General features: G+C 42.1%; 1 protein-coding gene across 5 annotated transcripts in view; it reads right to left on the bottom strand.

Annotated features, from left to right (window-relative positions):
* ehbp1 (EH domain binding protein 1) overlaps positions 1-8,074 on the bottom strand; it is a 220,170-nt gene extending 212,096 nt beyond the window's left edge. The window contains exons 1-2 of one of the 5 annotated variants that reach the window (XM_079513278.1): positions 7,540-8,074; positions 6,137-6,624 (exon numbers count right to left, since the gene is read on the bottom strand). In XM_079513278.1, the coding sequence (XP_079369404.1) occupies positions 6,137-6,240 (104 nt within the window). In that variant the 5' untranslated portion in view covers positions 6,241-6,624; positions 7,540-8,074. Of the gene's footprint in view, positions 1-6,136; positions 6,625-7,127; positions 7,164-7,539 lie in introns of those variants that run through there. The other 4 variants (XM_079513277.1, XM_079513275.1, XM_079513279.1 and 1 more) reach the window with 4 other exon arrangements.
* Between the last annotated feature and the right edge of the window lie 15,027 nt (positions 8,075-23,101).

Genomic DNA, 23,101 nt, shown 5'->3' with positions numbered 1-23,101 from the left:
TTGTTTTTGCTGACTCAATCGCTTTTTAGGAACATTTAAGATGAAAACGATCTCCGTTTGTCTTTTGTTTCGGATACAACTGATGCATTTGGAATTGCGCAAAGTCAAACCACATCACCAATACAGTATAATTCAGCCACAGCTTTGCATTGTGGTCGTATAATTACATATTCTGGCTTGACAGTGGCGCTAGAAGTTAGATAGGTCATGGGGTCACTCAAATAGCTATAGGGTTCATGGCAATATATTGTGGGTATTGCCCACAATATTATGTTAACATATTTGTGTGCACGTGGCAATTGTTCCCTAATGGTGGCAAAACCTGTAGGCGCAATGACTGTGGTTCAACCGTGCACAGACAAACACAATGACAAGCTAACCAGTAGTTTGAGTTACAGTATGTTCTTTTTAGACCAAAGTGCAGAACGGAAACTGACCAACATTGTCATTGTGTTTGTTTAATTTTTTTACTACAAAAAAAAAAGAATGCTGATGCTCATGCTCGGTCGGTCCTGTTCACCATTTTGATACATAACATAAATCAAACTAGTATGGACTGCATTGCCATTGTGTTTTCTGTGCACCACTAGTAGCAGGGTTAAAAAACATGGGTCAAACTCCATGCTTAATAGGTTTCCTAATCTGCTCTGTATAAGACACCTTTTTTCTGAACACGGCAGACAAAAGCCCTCTCAAGTGTGGACTGGAGTGTGTCTCTCACAGACACACTCCACTTGTGAAGTGTCCTCTGCTCTTCAGCAGAGATCCGTACTAGTGAAACATAATGTTCAACTCAAAAGGAGAGAAAACGTTTTACTTGACTGCTCAATGCACGCATAAAACATACTACTGTACGTAGAAAAAAGGGGGTGCATGAGAGAATGTGGAAATTGGAAAAATGCAGAGACTATTTTGCAGAGACCATGACAGCAGACATGTTCAGGGGTTTGGTGGATGAAAGGGGTCAGCACCAGTGGGTCATTGAGAAGGTGTCATGAACCTACTAATCACACCCCAGGCCTGAGAATCACTCAAATACCCAGAAAGCACATGCAGGCATGTATACATACTGTGTAGATATCTACTATGCACACAGCCAGGCAGGTACTAAACATAGGCCCATTAAAAATAGCTTTTACTGCAACTGCACAACAAGACATTGTTGCTCCAGGCAGTGGGTAGCCTATATTTCGCCTAATACATCTTTAACCGTTAAAGACTGTTTCCTGAGTTACTACTTGTTACAGTCAAATCAACAGCAAAATTACACTGCAACACTGGCTGTACCAGGATATTTTATGTCACTCACAGTCTGATTTCCTCTCTCTCTCTCACACACACACAGTATGTGTAAGTGTGTGTGTGTGTGTGTGTGTGCATGCATGTGTGCATGCGAGGAAATCAGACAGTGAGTGACATAAATTAGCTTGGTACAGTCAATGTTTCAGTGTGATTTTGCTGTCACACGCACACACACAACCAGCGACCCTTTTCCAGCAATAAAAAGTGCTGCTGGTTTTCACAAATTTCAGCCCAGAGGTTTTCGAACTGCAGGATCCATTTGAGCTCTGGAGACTGTTTCCACTCAGCACTGATGGAAACGTTCCATCGCAACAATAACCTACTGGACTGACAGACCCCGCTGCACGCGCACGCACGCACGCACACACGCACGCACGCACGCACGCACGCAATATCAAAACAATTCTCACACACAAAGTAATACTGCAGCTTTCACTCAAAGACACTGAGGCTGAGCCGTATCGTATGTGTTTCAAAATTTGAGGAATTTTAACTTAAGTAACACACACAAGCTGGCTTTTATTCTTGTTGCACTTGTTATAACACATATAAGCAACATGACAGAAAGCCAGTCAGAGACCCCACATCAACACTCATACGCAGACAGCCTGTCTATGAACATACACACATGGCAAAGCTTCTCTGCCAACATTCCCAAACATGCTTTGAGACATGCACAGACATATGAACACACACACACACACACACACACACACACCAACTTCAGCCCCATCAGATTTCTGACCACTGTGTTAACAGCCTCGCTACATCATGTCCTGCATGAATGTATTGCTGACTTTTGCACAGCCATGCCATTATATCACCGTCTGATATAAGCTATTAAACGGTGAACGCGGAGGTTGGCTTTTTGGGCTGCAAAGCAAGTTGTAGTTTGTTCTTTATATAATCAGGGTAAGAATGAGATGTTTTGTGTGATTTCGGAATGTGTCGTTCGTGAGCTACTGAGCCAGCGTTGGTCATTGCATCTGTCTATGTATTTTTGTCATTGTGTTGTTCTGACGGCACGGGATCTGTCTTCCGCGGATTGTAGTATTCATATGTTATGATCTGTTGCGTGCTAACGGTAGGCGGTTAAGAAAACGTCTCCATTTGGCCACCCCGAGTCCCCGACAGATAAGCATTCCGTTATGATGGAGCTGTTCAGTGTGTCACGCAGCCACGCTGTGTGCGCGCAGGGCTGTAACCTGTCGTTGTCAGTGTCCAGGCTTTCAGCGTGCATGTAGCCTGTGTACGGCACGGCGAAGGAGGTGGTAGAGGAGGGAGCGGACAGTGTGGTGTCGAGAGGAAAGCCTGGTAGATCATGCCTGACTGGGGGCGGTGTGGAAAAGGGGAGGTGCAAGGGGAATGTTGTGCGGAAAACTGTGTCCCAGTATTAATCTGTTGGCGTCCCAAAATACATTTCACTGGTGACACGTGATTCCCGGGGAGATGAGTTGTTTTTGACGCAAATTAATATAATTAAGATGATTGTTAGAATGTTTGCCGTGTGTAATGCGGGGCAGATTGAGGTTGGAGGACAGGGCTGTGCGGCGCTAGGTTCCGTGAGGCTGTCCGTGCGTTGTGAGGAGGCGCTTTGCTCTATGCGGAAGTGGACACACACACACACACACACACACACACACACACACACACACACACACACACACACACACACACACACACACACACACACACACACACACACACACACACACACACACACACACACACACACACACACACACACACACACACACACACACACACACACACACACACACACAGTTTGCTAAATTATTAGATAGATAGCCAGATTGTTGGTTCTTACCACCGGCCTAGGTCACTAGTGTTCAAAGATTATTCAAAGATTAACCCCTGGAACACCCAATGAATGAATCTAACATAACGTCATCATCAAGTATGGCCATATTGTATAATCATGAGGGACGATCACAGACACATTGTCAGGAAAACAAGCTCGTTCTCAACATCAACAAGATCAAGGATCTGAATCGTGGACTACAGGAGGCAGAGGAGAGAGCACTCCTATCTTCTACATCGACAGCTTTGAAGTAGAGAGGGTCAGTGATGTAAATTCCTCCTCATACACACATCGCTGAGGACCTCAAACGGGCCACAACGGGCCACGCGGTGAAATGAGCTCCGCGGTGCCTGCATTGCCCCATCACCTGAAGAAATTCAGTGCGATTTTCACATCCTTAGGAGGAGCACTTTTTCTAGTCTACAAAATGGTTTCCTTTCTGCGAGTCTTCCCTTCTGTGAGACCATAGGATTCATAATTTGGGAATAGACTCCACCTTCTTTACCATTCACAAACATACCAGGGACTTGCCTCAGATTGAGACCACCAAGGGTCAAAATGTAAAGGTCCCTGCATCAAGGACCTTAGCAAAAAGGGTATGCAACTCAAGAGTGTACAGTACAATTTGTACACCTGGGCTGGCAGTACCTCAATTGGCACCTCATTTCAGGTAGAACAGCCTCTGTGTACAAATGGAACCAAATGGTTTAAGAGTTAAATACTTACATTAACGCTATAGGATTCATAATTTGGTAATAGACTCCACCTTCTTTACCATTCACAAACATACCAGGGACTTGCCTCAGATTGCACAATAGAGCACAGTACTGACTGACTGAGGACTGAGCCCACCCACCCCTTGTACTGAGAACAGACGTACATTTTTATCATTCCATTCCTCAACACGTTAACATCTGTCCTACTGCCGAACCACTGTTTAGGTTAGAGGTGCATGTGTGTGTGTGTGTGTGTGTGTGTGTGTGTGTGTTAGTCATGCCACGAGTATGCTACTGAGAATACATGCCCCCAGGCTACATCCATCTTCTACCACTCATTCCCCTCTACAGGACACATACCTGCAGGTAAAAAGGCACATTGTGTGGGTACAACTCATCCTTCAACTGTGACGGTACACACTTTGTGTGGCACTTGATCTATATCTTTTGAAGCTTTACAGAACACAAGTTACATGACTACTTACTACACAGATGTACATAGGAATTATACTTGATGTTAATAAGCATAATTATAGAATTACCATATGACATTTGACTTTTTTTTATTCTATTATAGCCCCAAATTCTTCTGCACATTCTCTATTGCTGTATGTAGTATTGTATACAGTACTATTCATATTATTCTTAGTGTTTATATTGTATTGATGTTATTGCGCACTATGCGCAGTCTTGCGGACCATATCACACCGACATTTTGTCGTTTGTACACCTGTATTGATGGATGGAATGGATGGATGAAAAATAAATCCCATTCTCAACTATTATCTGTCAGTAAACTAGTCTTTGAGTTCACACTTTTCTGACAAAGGTGAGGCAATGACAAAGAGTCTTCAACTAGCCTGGGCACCATTTCATTTCATTTTCTCAATAAAAGCTACAGGCTACGAGAGCTGTTATTGAGAAAAATCGGTTTGAGGGAAAAGGAAGTTGCCGCCTGTTGTTCCTGCCTGTCGACTACAAAACAATACTACAACATGACGTAACGATATCATCCGCTCCCGACAGGATCATACAGACTTTTGAAACAGAGACCAGGCTTTCCTCCGAGGTGGTGGAAAGCCTGGTGAGGCGAGGTTAGTCTTCAACAGAGACAGCCGGAGTTTTGGAGCTGGTTAAATTGTAGCTTGTACCATGGTATAGGCCAAGTGTTTTCCCACTGTCACGGGTACTACGTCTAACACAATTGATCACTTTCCTTTCTACACATTGAATATCAGCATGGTCAGGTAAAGCCACATTATCACAAAGCAAACTAATTCTGGATTAGCTCAAACATCGATTAAAGCCTCACCCATCTGACTTGACTTGGTACAAATTATTATTTGACACTCAAGTAGAAACATAGTTGATCAGTCTCAAACCAAACAAATTCTGAATTTGTGCAAAGAATGAACTATACCCAGTCCATTCAGTGCCACCATGTTCTACACATTCAGTGACTTTGGCATTCTCAGGCAGAAACACACATCTGATGATCACAGTTTAACAGGCCAAACATACACATTCCTACTTGGTGCAAACACCCCCTGCTTTCCTAACAACCTTGAACCTACACCCTCAAATATGTGGACTTTACATCACTTGACTTTACATCACTCGGGTAAAAATCACATTTGATCACAGGCTAAGCAGCCAATTAAACAAATTGAGAATTTGTGCAAAAGAGCACTGGTTCTCTCAATGTGAGACCACCAAGGGTCAAAATGTACCCTTAAGGTCCCTGCATCAAGGACCTCAGCAAAAAGGGTATGTAACTCAAGAGTGTACAGTACAATTTGTACACCTGGGCTGGCAGTACCTCAATGGGCACCTCATTTCAGGTAGAACAGCCTCTGTGTACAAATGGAACCAAATGGTTTAAGAGTTAAATACTTAAATGAACACTGAGGATTTTACATTGTAGATATAGGGGTCCCAGAGATTCTAAATCATTATATACAGTAGAAATGGGAGCCTGTGGACAATACCAAACGGGGGTCCTTGAAATTAAAAAAGGCTGAGAATCACTGCAAGGAAGAAAATCCTAACATAGCAATTTCATGAGGCTGCGAGCACAGCAGGGCCCCTCCCAGCTTGCAGACATGCCCGCACACCCCGGAGACTGTGTGTAAATTATGGACAGCAGAGACGTCAAAGACCGCGGCCAGCACAGCATTCCAGCACAACAGAGCGAGGAGCGACATTCCTTCCTTCCTTCCCTCCTGACTGATAGAGTTTTCAGGGCGCTACAAGACATGACAGCGCTGTGGTAGAGTGTTGTGTCCCAAAAACTCACCATTTCTTTGTGCATTCCACCATCAGCTCTTGATACGAAGCCACGAACTGGAATTTGGACGCGTGTTTCCCCACACGTTGCAAGCGTTTCCAAACCGAAGCCATGTTTCTTCTTGGGGAACCGGAGAGGGTTGTTTTTTTTATCCTTTCTTTCTTTAGGATATATAGCACAATATACCTGTCCCGTCCTCCTTCCCTCCACGCGAAGTCACACACTCAGTGTTAATTGTTTATATGTCTCCGAATCTGTTCCACCCGCGTAGGTACATCGTTAATGTTCCACCAGAAACACATTAAATATAAACGCCAGTAGACCCTTCCAGCGGGGTGGTGCTCATCACAAACTGTCCGATGTTGAGCCCAAATGAAACAAAATCTCTGCCGAGGTGGCGGGGGGACTTGACAGCGTGCATGGTGATAGTAAAGAAAATCACTCCATCGTTTCACCGGATAATCCTCTGCATACAATACTCCTTTATGTCGGACAGCCTGAAAAGAACACAAACACACAGTGAGTGGGGCTGTGGTGTCCTGACATTGCGGGTTATGAACGGTAACTTATTTAAAAGGACAGTCTGTCTCCAAAAACGTTTCACGAATCACGATAGAGAAGAGAGATCATAACGCTGCTGTCGTTTTTACAGCATAAAAGCCTTTCAATATGAGCACATGCCTCAGCTTATGTAACCGCCTTTATGGCTTGTTATTTCTATTATAATGAACTCATATCGTGCAGGACTTGTCCAGCAGCACTTCTCCTGGTGCCAACACACCGGGGGGTGATGTCTATTTGCTGGCGTTGGTTAACTCAAGAGTGCACAGATGTAACCAAATGAACCATCTGCATGTGTACAGTAGTGTAGCCACACTCTCGGAGTCACAAATGGATACATAACACTGAGGCTATTACCGTGACACCCACCGCCACCCCGTTAACTTAATTCAAGTGTAACGAGTGTTTTATCTTATGCAGATGAGTAATTTCCTATTACATTTAATTTTCTGTGCAATGTTAGGCTGAATCCAAGGAGTAGCCGGGGCCGTTGTGAAGGGATAACGTTTTATACGCCGCTTCACGGTGTTACAGCGAACTTGGTGACCTATCGAGTTATGTAAAAAGTATCCTAGATAAATCACATTATATGCAAGTTAGATCTTCATGTTGTGTGAAAGAAGCATTAAAACAAAAACGAATTCTTTCGTAATCTGAACCTAAAAACCTCAAATATCAGCAGTTTCTCTGAACTTTGGACACGCACGGATTTGCCGCAAAAACCGCAAAACAGCGACACCTCCTGGGACACACGAATCGATAGGCCACGGAGTTCGGCAGAACACTAATGATTCAGTTGCTAAGCTAACGTGTCAACATGTGAGATAGCTGGGCACGTTTGTAACGCTCACCTTTTCCGCGACATCCAGCGCATCATCTGCCACGAATCATGATGATCGACAGTGAACAGACTGTTGCCTGCTGCTTCCCGAGCTGCTAGGAGGAAACTACCGACTAGCGGTGCTAGCCTAGCCCACTGGCTAGCTAGTGATCACCTTGTTTGCAGTAGTACCAGCACCGATACATACAGTTAGCAGCAGTGGCTAGCCATCATCATCATCCAAGAGACAAGGAGGAAAGAGTTGGTTTGGAAAGTGATCCCCAAGTAGAGATTCAGCTCCTAATCTTCAGAGACGATATTGATCTTCTGACTCCGTTTCAAAAAGTAAACACAAAAGTATTCCAACCCCCGGGTGTAAATTCCAGCAGCCAACTAGTCCAGTCCGATATACACACAACATATACACACACCGCTCTCAGCGCTCCATCATTTTCCCAACGCCTGGATGACTGGTGTACTGACTCCAAAGAACCGCCCCTGGGATCCCCCCATTGGTGCGACGGGGAGTCATTTAAGGAATGTTTACCGATTCATGAGGCATCGGGGCTACTGTCATCACATTGGTCAGAGCCTGTTCACTGATTCATGAGGCATTATAACTGCTGTCTGTCATCACATTGGTCAAAGACGTCAAGACATTTAATCCTCCATCTATTAAAGTTGCTGTTACAATCCTGTGTACATGTAACAGTTGCCTTTCTTGGTTCTTCAATGCTTGAACAATGTCAGCAGAAGCTCGTTTCTTGCCATCTAATCGACCCTCGCAGCTAAAGAAGACAACACAAAAACTAAACAATGAACATACCTAACTATATAGGCTTCTCTACAGTTGACATTAATGATGTTGGTAATTATTCTAATTGATCATTCAGCAAGCTATTATTTGAATAGGCTACTGTTTAAATAATTTAAATATTTTTCTGACACCAATCGCTATCGACAATTACAATAGTGTGTCTTATCTAACTATAAATGCACCAAGTCTCTGTGTGTGTACATCTGTACATCTGTAATCCACGTAACTTGAGAACCGTTCGCCCCACCTACTTCGACACACACGTTCCACACCCCCACAGGGAGTGCAGTCAGTGCCCTGTGTCGAGTCGGTCGGACCCACGGTTGTCCAGTACCGACACAAAATGCCTCTGCCCGGGCCACAGCTGACATCGTGATGTCAGCGCCGCGGTATCCCCTTTTATGCCCATATATGGAGTTCTTTGTCAGGCATGCCCAAATATGGAGTCAGAATGATGTCAGAAGTCGGTGGGACGAACCTGTATTTAGGCATGCCCAAATATGGAGTCTGGCCTTGTGACGTCAACTGTGGGCCCGGGCAGAGGCCTTTGTGGCGGTTCTGGACAACTGTGGGTCCGACCGACTCGACACCGGGCACTGACTGCACTCCCTGTGGGGGTGGGGTGTGGAATGCGTGTGTCCAATTTGAAGTAGGTGGGGCGAACGGTTCTCGAGTTAAGTGGATTACAGACATACAGACGTACACAACACACGAACGGTTCTCGAGTTACGTGGATTACAGACGCACAGACATACACACACACAGAGAGACTTGGTGCATTTATAGTTAGATTATTATTACCAGTAAGACACCCTGAGGGCAAGAAGCCAGAGCTTCTTAATACGGCACAGTTAAGAAGCAGAAGTTAAACTATTAATCTGGTGTCCGTAAGGTCATAATGTAGAGTTGCTGGCCGGCTCCATATATGCAGATCTAGGTGATGATCCAGTCTTCCATGTATATCCAGGGTTTGGTGAGGTCAGTGTCGTGATCTTCATTCTTCATATATACTCATATATATTCATAATAATAATAATAATTATTACTACTACTACTACTACTACTACTACTACTACTACTACGACTACTACTACTACTACTACTATTATTACTACTACGACTTCTACTACTAGTACTACTACTACTACATATGGTGAATATCTTATTTTGGAAAGACAACTTGTCTTTCACTCTTCAAAACTAACCTAATTGTTTGTTATAACGTAGGCATGTGTCTCTGCAATAGAGCTGCAATAGAGAAGCAACTAGAAAAAGTGCCCTTCTGGGCACAGGTCTCCACCAGGAGGATAGGACTGTGAGATGTTTGGCAAAATGTTTAGGATTAATATAAACATGTTTTTGAGGCATTTTGTTCCAAAAATGTGTTTTGCAAAACTCAACCTGTTGGTGGCGCTATAACAGGCCAATGTGAAAAGGGTGGGATATATTCCTCAGCCTAGTAAGAAAATGTGTGAAAGATTTCATGTAAATTGCATGCTGCGTTCATGATTTGCGGCTTTTGTTCAAAACGGGGCAATCTTGCAAACTGTGAAAGCCAATTATAGCCAATTAGGATGGAATATGAAATATCGGACAGATCCAACGTGAGCACATGACCATAGAGATACTGTGTAACGATTTGGCAGATGCGGAAAATGCAGGTCAACGGTTTGTCCTTGGCCTCTAGGGAGTGTGCATGCAACGTTTCACGCAGATCGGTGCAGTTTTAGGTACAAAATGTGAAAAGCTGCCTCATGGTGGCGCTATAACAGGCCGTTCTGGAAAATGTGGGGCAGAGGTTCATCGTTGGCATCCAGGGAGTGTGTGTGCAAAGTTTGGCATCGACCGGGTTAACGGTGCCGGAGATTAGCTGGTAACGGACGGACGGAAGGACGGACGGACGGACGGACACACACACACACACACACACACACACACGGACGGAGTGCAAAACATACTCTCTCCCCATGCCTTCGGCCTGGTGGAGACAATAATGACTTGAAGAAAATGAGGATGAAAAGAGACATTCAGCTAAACCGTAAACCCTCGACCAGCAGGTCTCGGCTAATGAGGAGGGCTCCCATTTGCTGTTGCTGCCCGATAAATTAGAGCCTTTTAACCTTGTGCTGCTGCTCGCCGGGGGTCTTCTTCACATGGTGAAGAGGACATAAAATACCCCCGTTCATCTGAAATCAATGTCTTCCCACTAACGCCCCCAGGCCTTCACTGCAGGCTGAAGTTGTAATGAGCTTGTAAAATCAGCGAGGGCCAATCAAGAGGGACAGCAACACCACTGAGGGATTTATTTGATCTGAGATGAAGATGTAAGAGACATAACTCAACAGGAAATGTATATCTTGTTCTTGTAGGTATTGTGTGTAAGCCAATATCCAGAGAGATGCAGGGTTTTCTATCTATTCTACAGGGACCATGGCAACAGCCAATATACGAATAAATAGCCTATATAAATCAAACACAATGTCATTATTCTTCCTGCCTAAGACATAGCCTATATACATATAAATGTATTTGTTGCTTGCGACCTGCGAGTGGTGAAAGTTCAGGGGCTATAATTAAATGCAACTCCTGGACAAAACCGACAAAATAATAAAAGACTATAAAGACATCAGCTAATGTTTTATTTATTTCAGATCTTATCTTGTATCGTTTGGTCTGCCGGATGAGATCAAACAGGAAATTCCCGAAGAATCTCCCCCCCCCTTCAGCTTCCAAATTGATCCTAACAGTGAAAGGACATGTTGAACCATGCCGATTGTCTTTATTCAAGTTCAAGACAGTTCAAGTTCAATGGAGCATTTAGTGCAGGAGTACGACATAAAACACACTATTTCATTAGTCTTTTCACAACATTATCTACTGACTACTATAATTGTTCTAGCATGTCAGATGAAACCTGTTTCTCAAACATATTTGGGGTCGCAGACCAATTTTAATGGGTTTTTATATAAAAAAGAATCACACTCGTGTGAAGTGAGGGGCGCTAATATATTAAAGTATAACTCATGTTGATTAGGTGATGTAATGGTGATGTAAAACAAACGGTGCCAACACAAACATTAAATGCCATTAACAATAAAGAGAGAATAGGACGTAAATTGTCCCTTCATTGTCAATGGCGTTTTTAAAACATATATTGAACTAAAAACAAACATTAAAAATAACATTATTATTTGCTAAAATATATACTGTGTGTATATATACAGGTAGGCCTATATATATTACTTTTCTTTTTTTTGTGACCAACTTTTTATTTTGTATTTTTTGAAAGCAAAGGGTTAGTGCAGACATTACAGGGGAGAGAAAACAATGATGTATATACGTATAACACACAATATATGTTTCGTTCTTTTTCTTTGTGATCTTGTAGATCTGCTATTTTCACTAGTTTAGGTCCAGGGCAAACGTCTAATTTCTCTGCTGGGTCTTGAGCTAAAACGTTTAGGAACCACAGGTCTAGATCCACAGCAGACTTGACAGTGGGTTAAGTGCAGAGCAGGCCCACTCTGCACCACGACGCCTGTTTCACTATCTGTCTGAGAGATTACAGGGAACCCCCCGTCGTGTGTGGAGGAAATGGAATGCTTTTATGTGACAAACGATCTGGTGTTAAATACTGCTCGGTGTCTCTGAGTCCGCATGAGCTTTCACACATGAGGAGGAGGATGGGCAGGAAAGGGTGTCAGGATGTATGTGTGTGTGTGTGTGTGTTCAAGGTATTTATTGTGATATGCACATATAATATAGCAGCATTATAGGCAGTGGAATTCTTATATTTTTTCAACAGTGCCTAACAATACAATAATATGGCTAAGATAAAAATGTAAAACAGCCATGATAAAACAAAATATAGCCATAGCCTACAAATAGGTTATGGTGTGTGTGTGTGTGTGTGTGTGTGTGTGTGTGTGTGTGTGTGTGTGCGTGCGTGCGTGCGTGCGTGCGTGCGTGCGTGCGTGCGTGCGTGCGTGCGTGCGTGCGTGCGTGCATGCGTGTCAGACGGTTATCGAGGTACATGGGGGACAGACACACTCAAAGTGATTCTGTGAATTCATAAATACATTTGTAAGAGTGATACATTTTGTAAGAGTGATATTGCACCCAATGAAGACATGTGTTGTAAATATTCTCTCAAAGTCTCATCTGTTTCTCTGAGATGAAAATGATTGTTCAAGCTGATTGTTCAGCATTAATGTTAACTTTTAATGTCCTCTCCGTACCGTGAGGGGATGTAAGCTATATGAGACTTTCATAAACATTGGCTGTGATCAAGTAGTACTACAGACTGCCCTTTGCTTGATTTCATTGGCTGTCAATCCCAAAATGTGTGGTACTCTGTGACTATGCCCTGCACCAAAAAGTAGAAAATAGTGTATGTTTCATGCTTTGCAAAACATTTGTCAGAAAGACTTGAATCATATCGCATTGGAGGAAGGTAAGCCAGGTACACCATACCATACAGTAGGAAAACATGTAGTGTGACAACACTTAGCATTGCAGCTGAAATGGTTAGAATGGTGCTATAACGTGGCAATGGGGATGATGTGAACCAAGGGAAGTGAATCAAGCAAATGAACCCTACAGTATAGTGTCATTTTTTGGGGTATGTCACAATAGGAAAGAATTTGGCAAACATTCAGGCTTGTAGATCAGCTTTTCGATGAAGATATTTGGTGTAGAGGGAAAAAAGGAGGACACCAAATAGACCCCTGGGGGACACCGGTCAACAAAGTACAGTATATGGGGTTTAAGAACTATATTACTTTAACACATTTGCTGTGTAAGCATGTATAAAAGGACAAGTCAGGACATAATTCATCATGTTACACCCTATAGTATACAGCACATGTGGATGGACGCCTAAGGCCAAATTATACAAGGTTACACCCTGGTCAAGGTGGCTCATCAATCGCAGGCCGCCTGCAGCTTTGTTTAGTTTTAACCACTTAAACCCTACTTCGTTGACCGGAATGCCCCAAAGCTCTATACTATAGGCCCCTCCTTTTTAACTATATAACTATATCTCTTTGCCAAAATAGCAGAGTTTAAAAAACATTAAACTTGTATATAGGAGGGGCTAGCTCCCCTCAAAAAAAGGAATCTACAAAGTAAATTTAACCTTCACATGTACAGTAGCTACAGTATATTGTTATCGGACAACACAGACCAATTGCAATATTAGTGTAATAACACCCACTGATCTAGAGACCTCTATACTTGAACATTGTGCTATAAATTATAAGTGTATGTGGTATGTGTACAAAAATACAATTATTTGTAATTGAAACTATACAGTAGGCCTTGCATGTAATGGCCAGATTAAACTGTTTTCTATTGAAACTCTCACAATAGTGTTTCAAAGTGGTAAATGTGGACTAGCTCCTCTTAAGTTGTCTAACCAGGGCTTAAAGTTCTCAGTCCTGGGGACTGATTTCAGTCCTGAGGATTTCATAGGGGTCATTTAATGAGATCAGTGCAGATTTTCAAAAAAGAAAATTCAGTCTTGCGATTCTTTTTTGGCTTTAAGCCCTGTGTCTAACCCTCTCACAATCCTAGATAGAAAATTGTGAAATGGTCATTAAAAGTATTGTCATTTGCCTCTGCTTGCGGGTGTTCTTTCCCCCAGGGAACAACTACAGTACTCAGCAATTTGTAGTCATGGCCACAGAACAAATTGTGTATGTGTGTGCGTGCGTGCGTGGCTGCGTGCGTGCATGCGTGCGTGCGTGGCTGCGTGCGTGCGTGCGTGCGTGCGTGCGTGCGTGCGTGTGACATTAATACCAGAATCAGCCAGTGGGAGACCAGCACATGTGCACAAGCTATAATGGTGCTAGTTAGAGCTACTTTCCCCCCAGACTGCTGGGGTGCTGATTACACATTGCCTGCTCTCTGCTGATAATGATAGCCTATGCTGGAGCATTGCCTTCCCAGTTTTCTGATGACTGTCAGCAGAAAATATCACATGCAATACATAAATGGTATATAGTATTGCCTCACAATGATTGCAAAAAGAAATGCCTATACCGAAGCTACGGTTGCAGTCATGTCATGATCTTCTGCTGAGTACATGCAGGTTACGGAAATTATTTGAATGATGTGCTGTAAAGAGTAAATTGTGTGTCATCATCATTTGATATTTTGGGATGAGGTCCTATTGTTAACCAGTGAATAAGTCACTTACCTTTCTTTTCTTTCTTATCCAAACCAGATTTCCTGTCTTTAAAGGACCATACATGTACAACAATACATGTTTGTCTATTCACATGACGTTTATTACATTTTCTCCATAGTTATTGAGACATTGGCAATTTCCTTCCTCCAAATACCAATTATTTTTTGGGGCCATTTTTCTGACATTTTAGTCGTTAATGCCAATTAATCCCCCTCACACATTACTGTGTTGCCACTGCTGTTGTAGCCTACTTGTACCCCACTCACCTGCCAGTCAGAACCCCCCCCCCCCCCCCCCCCCCCCCCTGGGAGGATGTAGCGCCTCCGTCCTACTCCTCCTGTTCAACACCCCCTGCCTATAGGAGTTGCTATTACAGCTTCCCTCCCCAAACGCAGGCAGTCGTGTTCGTGAGTATAGACTCTCGGCAAGCCAGATACAGGTATACCATGGTGGATTAAAAAGCATAGGCCTAGAGACGTGGTGGACATGTACTTTACCCCATGGGTCCCCTGCACCACCCAAGCATCCTCATGTTAACAAACTAACTGAATAACTAGGGTAAATTGGCTAAAAGGCATTTGTGGATGTTTGAATTTCATTCTTTTCTTTACCTATGCCCAGCTTTGAGTGTTTGTGTGAACACAAACATTGGCTGATGATTGGCTGATCACCCCATAGCGATGATTTGATTAGCTGAGCAAAGTACATAAGATAAAAAATAAAAGTGTGGGCAGAAAAGTGTAGACGCCAAAAATGATTGGCCGGAATGACATTTGTGATGATTTGATTGGCTGAGCATGGAATGTGATGTATGATGATGTATGACGATAAGAGTGCCTCTCACTTCACACGTAATTTTGAGATCAATCTTTACTTTAAAATGCATTATTAGATGCCGTCTCACCTCCTTCAACAACCACCACTGAGATTCTCCTGAGCAAGACACCAAAACCTCTAAGCCACAGAAGCCAGAAGCTGCAGAGTATGGTAGTGTAATAGGCAGATCCCAATTATAAACCTATAGGCTAGCTACAGTAGCTGGTATAACTGATATTTCATCCATATATGGAGCTGGCCTGTTCTGACCTCACAACACTCCATATTTGGGCAAGCCTGACACAGAACTCCACAAGCTGGCTGCATATACTCCATATTTGGGCATGCCTTACAAAGAACTCCATATATGGGCATAAAAGGGAGACAGACATAATATCTGCAGGGTGGGGCATGCATTTCCAAGTAGGCCAGTGCCCAATGGGCACCGCTGTAGAGGCTCCAACGCATAATATCTGGGTGGGGCATGCATTTCAAACTTGCATCGTTCCGAGTAGGCCAGTGCCCAATGGGCACCGCTGTAGAGGCCCCACGGGCACCGTTCTAGTTTACTAAATAATCAAATAAAATGAATAGACAAACAGACAGAAAGCCACAAATAGAGGGAAAGAGAGAGAGACAGAGAGAGAGAGATATCTATCTATAAATGCATATGCATATATTTGGGAATGCCTGACAAAGAACTCCATATATGGGCATAAAAAGGACACAGACATAACTAGAAATGCACTCTGTCGAGGTGCCAACTTGCGCATATGGCCTACTTGTGCACAAGCAGAGTGCACAAGTATTGCTACTAGTATCTCTAGTATACTAAACTGAACAAGGACTAAAGACCTCACTGACTCTCGGGAACCCACTTCACAGTATGAAGAAATTTGGTGTAGTGGGAAAAAGGAGAGGGCCAAGTAAAGACTGTATTGACTGTGTACTGTATTTAGGGTTAAAGTGCTTAAATCAGAAAACTGGTGTAATTGTCTCCACCAGGCCGAAGGCATGGGGAGAGAGTATGTTTTGCACTCCGTCTGTGTGTGTGTGTGTGTGTGTGTCCGTCCTTCCGTCCGTCTGTGAACAGCTAATCTCCGGCACCGTTAACCTGGTCGATGCCAAACTTTGCACACACACTCCCTGGATGCCAACGATGAACCTCTGCCCCACATTTTCCAGAACAGCCTGTTATAGCGCCACCATGAGGCAGCTTTTCACATTTTTTACCTAAAACTGCACCGATCTGCGTGAAACGTTGCATGCACACTCCCTAGAGGCCAAGGACAAACCTTTGACCTGCATTTTCCACATCTGCCTTTTATAGCGCCACCAGGAGGCCGACTTTTGTAAAACACATTTTTTGATATTACTCCTCCAGATTCTGTCCACAAATCGTTACACAGTATCTCTATGGTCATGTGCTCAAGTCGGATCTGTCCGATATTTCATATTCCATCCTAATTGGCTATAATTGGCTTTCACAGTTTGCAAGATTGCCCCGTTTTGAACAAAGGCCTCAAATCATGAACGCAGCATGCAATTTACGTGAAATCTTTCACACATTTTCTTAAAAGGCTGAGGAATATATCCCACCCTTTTCACATTGGCCTGTTATAGCGCCACCAACAGGTTGATTTTTGCAAAACACATTTTTGGAACAAAATGCCTCAAATCATCCAATTGCCATCAAAGGCGTATGAAGAAATGGCACCCTTTTCACATTGGCCTATTATAGCGCCACCAGAAGGCCACAACCTGACCTGCCCTGGTGGAGACCTGTGCCCCGAGGGGCACTTTTTCTAGTTCATACTGGATCATTAAAGTGTTGAAGTACATCTCATCTACAGTGTAGAACATCATGTTTTATTGGACACCTTATTCATACTGGATCATTAAAGTGTTGAAGTACATCTCATCTACAGTGTAGAACATCATGTTTTATTGTACACCTTATTCATACTGGATCATTAAAGTGTTGAAGTACATCTCATCTACAGTGTAGAACATCATGTTTTATTGTACACCTTATTCATACTGGATCATTCCCTGAGCTTCTCTTTATCTGTTATGACTCACATATCTTATGGTGACATAATGTGACCTCTGACCTCTATCATCTATGACTGCTTCTCATTATTCTCAAACAGTCAAGGATACACTTCTTTTATTGCTGATCTACAAGTTCACAATGTGTTGCAAATTCATGTGTGCAGTCATGTACTGTATATATCAGCTGTTGCTTTGTGTTTTACCACTTCAATCCTAGCATCTCTATTATGTGGCTATCATTTGGCGAAAATAGCAGATATGCAAGCTCACAAGATCTGCAAGCTCACAGCCGCATTGGGAGGTGTGCATTGGTTATTTTAGTGAAAATATAGTATAGAATGAAAACTGGAAGTGTGTGTGATTTATTTTTATTTTTTAAACGACACATTGAGACGGAATAGCAGATCTACAATTGCGGTATTTCCTACAGGACTTTGACTTGACCCTTTAAGACCTGAGTCCGATTCTAATGTCTTCTAAAAAAATGTTTTCTGAAAAATGTATGTTGCTATGTCAGTGGTGCTCAAACCTTTTCATAAGGACCCCTAAAATTATATGTATTTGGCTGCGGACCCCCATCTCAAAATATCTTGTTCCAGGGACCCCCCAGAAGAGTATATATTAGAGAGTATATTAAGATTTGCAAAAAAGTTCATGATTTTATCAGATCTACAATCGTGGCATTGCGACTTCAGTAACCAATCAGAGCAGCTGTTCTCCTACTGCCTGTTATCCTTGGACATGCAGTGTCCTGATAAACTATGGTGTCACAGTTAAGGTCTGTTCATACAGCAGTTTTAGGTGATAAGGTGACCACCGAAAACTACAACATGACGTCAAGACGTTTGATAAGTGAGTCACCGCTCGTCCCAGCACATGGTTTTACTAACTGGTCACCTTATCACCTAAACCTGGAGCATGAATAGCACATACGGCCTCATGGTGAGCGTTTATAAGTCCAGCTCCTCATTCTGACTGACATTCAGCTCAGAAGCAACAAGCCAACGGGACAAACTCAAGCCGCAACGGTGAGTCCATTTTCATGTTCATTTTAATATGTTGTTCACTTTAGCTGACTTTAGTTTAACTTTAGCAGCACCATGAAAAGCAGAATATAGGCTAACACTAGCACTTTATCAAGCAAACATGATGATTTGTATGTATTTAGTAGGACTATTGTTACATAATGGACTTGTGTGTTCTCCATTGTTGCTGTTTGTAGATGAAGATGTGTTTCCTGCTCCCTGTGTCCATCCTGGTTCTCCTGGCCCAGCCGGTCTCTCCTGGACCTGTACGGACTCAGCCAAGTAAGTGGTTCCCAAACGGAGTCTCTTATGGTCTAGCTAGTGGTTCCCAAACAGTGTGTTGACTGATGAGGACTAGTCCAGATGTGTCTTGGGATATTGTGACAACCACACATTATTATTGTAACAACTATACATTGTATTGATTCATTTATGTTCAGTACATTGTGTGTACATGTGTGTGTATATTAACCACCATTAGGCGTATACCATGAGTAAAATGTGTTTTATTAAAAAAAAATCCAAACTGATCTATGAGCTATCGACATCATGTCACATGGTGACCCATTGTTTGCATGTCGATATTAAGCTATTTTTTACTATTTTAGTAATTGTGAAAAAGCAGGAATCGGCCTTAACTGGTTAACTGTTTATTTGGCATTAGTAAATTAATAAAATGTTTAACAGTGAACCAATTTCACCCATTTTTATTTTCTTTCTTTTTTTCCCCTTTTGACCATTAACACTTTGCTAAAATTCTTCTTTCAGTCTTTGAAGTTGGGTGGCCGTCGGCAAACATGTCCCTACCTGTAGCCCCATATAATCCGGTTCCGGTAAGGTGAACCCACAGTGACAGACGTATTTACACTTTTTACACTATTTATACTTTTTATAAAACTACTAAGTAAACACAAAAGTCTGAACCTACAGTAAATGGGACTTCCACGTGTAACGTCATCAACCTGCTGACCCTGAATAGTTTGTACTTCTCAGCAAATAGACTGCTGAACAAGAGCTAAGTCTGATGTACAGACTGAACTAGTTCATATTTTAATAGTGACTCCTGTTTATTTATACTGATACATATATTCATTCATGACCTTTTATTTATTATGCACCCACAATTTGTCAGAGAGACGTCATCCTCAAATGGAGGAGGTAAGGTGAACGCACTGTGACAGACTCATGTAAAATGCTATTTACACTATCTGTAATACTTCAAGTGTAGTGGTCAGGACGTGCACGCACATCCACACCGTTGTGTGACCGACCGTTTTGAATGTTAAACTCCGTTGTGTGACCGACCGTTTTGAATGTTAAACTCCGTTGTGTGACCGACCGTTTTGAATGTTAAACTCCTAAATGGGACTTAAAGTTCAGAATGAGCCCAGGCCAAAATAACAAACACAATTATTATTACCGTACTCTTAGGTTCTTACAGAGAGACGAAGCAATCACAATTCTATGCTTCCTAACTAACATAAAACAGAATGGAAAGAAAGACAGCTCACCCTACTACCCTACTACACCACAACACAACAAGCACCCAACAAACTATATATATATATATTATATATATATATATATATATATATATATATATATATATATATATATATTAATCAAATATTAATTTGATTAGAGGCCAGGCAATGGCATCTTTTTTTTTATGAATATAATGAAATGAAAACTGTCTGTCAGATCACATGCAATGTACGCTCTCAGAGTTATGTTGGTCTGCGGCCTAATGCACACCAAACTGCAGAATCTTGAAATGAAAAAGCTTGAGAACTGCTGCGGGTCTGAGTTGAACCTTCATAACTCCTTTAGAACTGCTACTGGTCTGAGTTGAGCCTTCATAACTCCTTTAGAACGGCTGCTGGTCTGAGTTGAGCCTTCATAACTCCTTTAGAACTGCTGCTGGTCTGAGTTGAGCCTTCATAACTCCTTTAGAACTGCTGCTGGTCTGAGTTGAGCCTTCATAACCCCTTTAGAACTGCTGCTGGTCTGAGTTGAGCCTTCATAACCCCTTTAGAACTGCTGCTGGTCTGAGTTGAGCCTTCATAACCCCTTTAGAACTGCTGCTGGTCTGAGTTGAGCCTTCATAACCCCTTTAGAACTGCTGCTGGTCTGAGTTGAGCCTTCATAACCCCTTTAGAACTGCTGCTGGTCTGAGTTGAGCCTTCATAACCCCTTTAGAACTGCTGCTGGTCTGAGTTGAGCCTTCATAACTCCTTTTCCTCATTGTGTTTTCAGATGACATTCGACTTCGAGATTGGTTACAATGACACGTCCTCCGCCGTTCTAGACACGCTGAAAAGAATAATAGAATATAGTTTAACTCAGATGAATCCACTCAGTGAATCCAGGATAATCGGCGTACGAGTTATTGCTGCCAGCCGAGGTTGAGGAGGAAGAGGAGGTGCTGGAGTTGGAAACGATCAGGGAGGATTGTTTCCATAATGATGGAGGATTAATAATTAATTATTGATCTAAATGTAATTTTAAGTGTCATTTTTTATAATTAGTGTGCCACATGCGCGCGCGCACACACACACACACACACACACACACACACACACACACACACACACACACACACACACACACACACACACACACACACACACACACACACACACACACACACACACACACACACACACACACACACACAATGCTTATTATAATATGGTACCATTTCTGTCTACAAAATGTCAAATATCTTCTGTCGTGTTTATTAATTGTGTAATAAATTGTGTGAACATTATACTGTAAACCTTTCTGATGAATTGAAAATGGAGGACCCTGATGTAAACAAGTCTTAGTACTTTTTCTGCTTTTATCCTTGTAGCACATTTTGTATTGACCTGTATATTCGCTGTACATTCTACCAACTGTGAATACAAATTTCAATCAAAATATCAATCCTATCTGTATTGTGTCATATTTGTTTCTTCACACAAGAAGCTGTCATTACAAACAAAGGCTTCTCCACTACATCTGAAATACATTTCATTGAAGCTGTGATTACAAACAAAAGCTTCTCCACTACATCTGAAATACATTTAATTGAAGCTGTGATTACAAACAAAGACTTCTCCACTACATCTGAAATTCAATTAATTGAAGCTGTCATTACAAACAAAGACTTCTCCACTACATGTGAAATACATTTCATTGAAGCTGTCATTACAAACAAAGACTTCTCCACTACATCTGAAATACATTTCATTGAAGCTGTCATTACAAACAAAGACTTCTCCACTACATCTGAAATACATTTCATTGAAGCTGTCATTACAAACAAAGACTTCTCCACTACATCTGAAATACATTTCAGGAACCGTGTTCATTAATATTATTTTCCTGTGTGAGGTTTATTTTCCATGCCTGAGGAAGTTTGTCTGGGGGATCCCCAGTTCAAATATGATTATTTTGGGGGGTCCCCAGTTCAAATATGATTATCTTGGGGGGTCCCCAGTTCAAATATGATTATTTTGGCGGGTCCCCAGTTCAAATATGATTATCTTTGGGTCCCCAGTTCAAATATGATTATCTTTGGGTCCCCAGTTCAAATCTGATTTTATTTGTGGGTTGACTTGCGCCCTTGAAGAGCTTAGTGCACTCGGTCACAGAAGCCAGGATTTTGTACACTTTTTGTTAGATTAGAGTAGATACATTAGTTATTTTAACGAGCGACCGGGTTTTATTGTATCTTTATATTTGTGTTTGTTAGGTTAGTCGTTAGTGGGTCAAAATCAAGGTTCGATTTAGGATGATTATATTTATCTGGGTTGCTCCGTCTATCATTTGTTTTTGTTAAGTCTCTTTAATATCTGTAAATATTGTACATTTTATATATAGGCTAAGAATGTGTTTCACTCCCATCAACTCACTGTGTTACATCCGGTGACGTAACAGTCCTGATCACAGTTTTATCAGGACATCAGAGACACACAGCATTAAAGTGTTGAAGTACATCTCATCTACAGTGTAGAACATCATGTTTTATTGGACACCTTATTCATACTGGATCATTCCCTGAGCTTCTCTTTATCTGTTATGACTCACATATCTTATGGTGACATAATGTGACCTCTGACCTCTATCATCTATGACTGCTTCTCATTATTCTCAAACAGTCAAGGATACACTTCTTTTATTGCTGATCTACAAGTTCACAATGTGTTGCAAATTAATGTGTGCAGTCATGTACTGTATATATCAGCTGTTGCTTTGTGTTTTACCACTTCAATCCTAGCATCTCTATTATGTGGCTATCATTTGGCAAAAATAGCAGATATGCAAGCTCACAAGATCTGCAAGCTCACAGCCGCATTGGGAGGTGTGCATTGGTTATTTTAGTGAAAATATAGTATAGAATGAAAACTGGAAGTGTGTGTGATTTATTTTTAACGACACATTGAGACGGAATAGCAGATCTACAATTGCGGTATTTCCTACAGGACTTTGACTTGACCCTTTAAGACCTGAGTCCGATTCTAATGTCTTCTAAAAAAATTCAGACAGTTTTCTGAAAAATGTATGTTGCTATGTCAGTGGTGCTCAAACCTTTTCATAAGGACCCCTAAAATGATATGTATTTGGCTGCGGACCCCCATCTCAAAATATCTTGTTCCAGGGACCCCCCAGAAGAGTATATATTAGAGAGTATATTAAGATTGGC

This window comes from Electrona antarctica (genome assembly GCF_951216825.1).
Source record: "Electrona antarctica genome assembly, chromosome: 10".
NCBI classification, from domain to species: domain Eukaryota; kingdom Metazoa; phylum Chordata; class Actinopteri; order Myctophiformes; family Myctophidae; genus Electrona; species Electrona antarctica.
The sequence above is the reverse complement of the archived record's forward strand: the minus strand, read 5'-3'. Positions and strand labels throughout refer to the sequence as shown.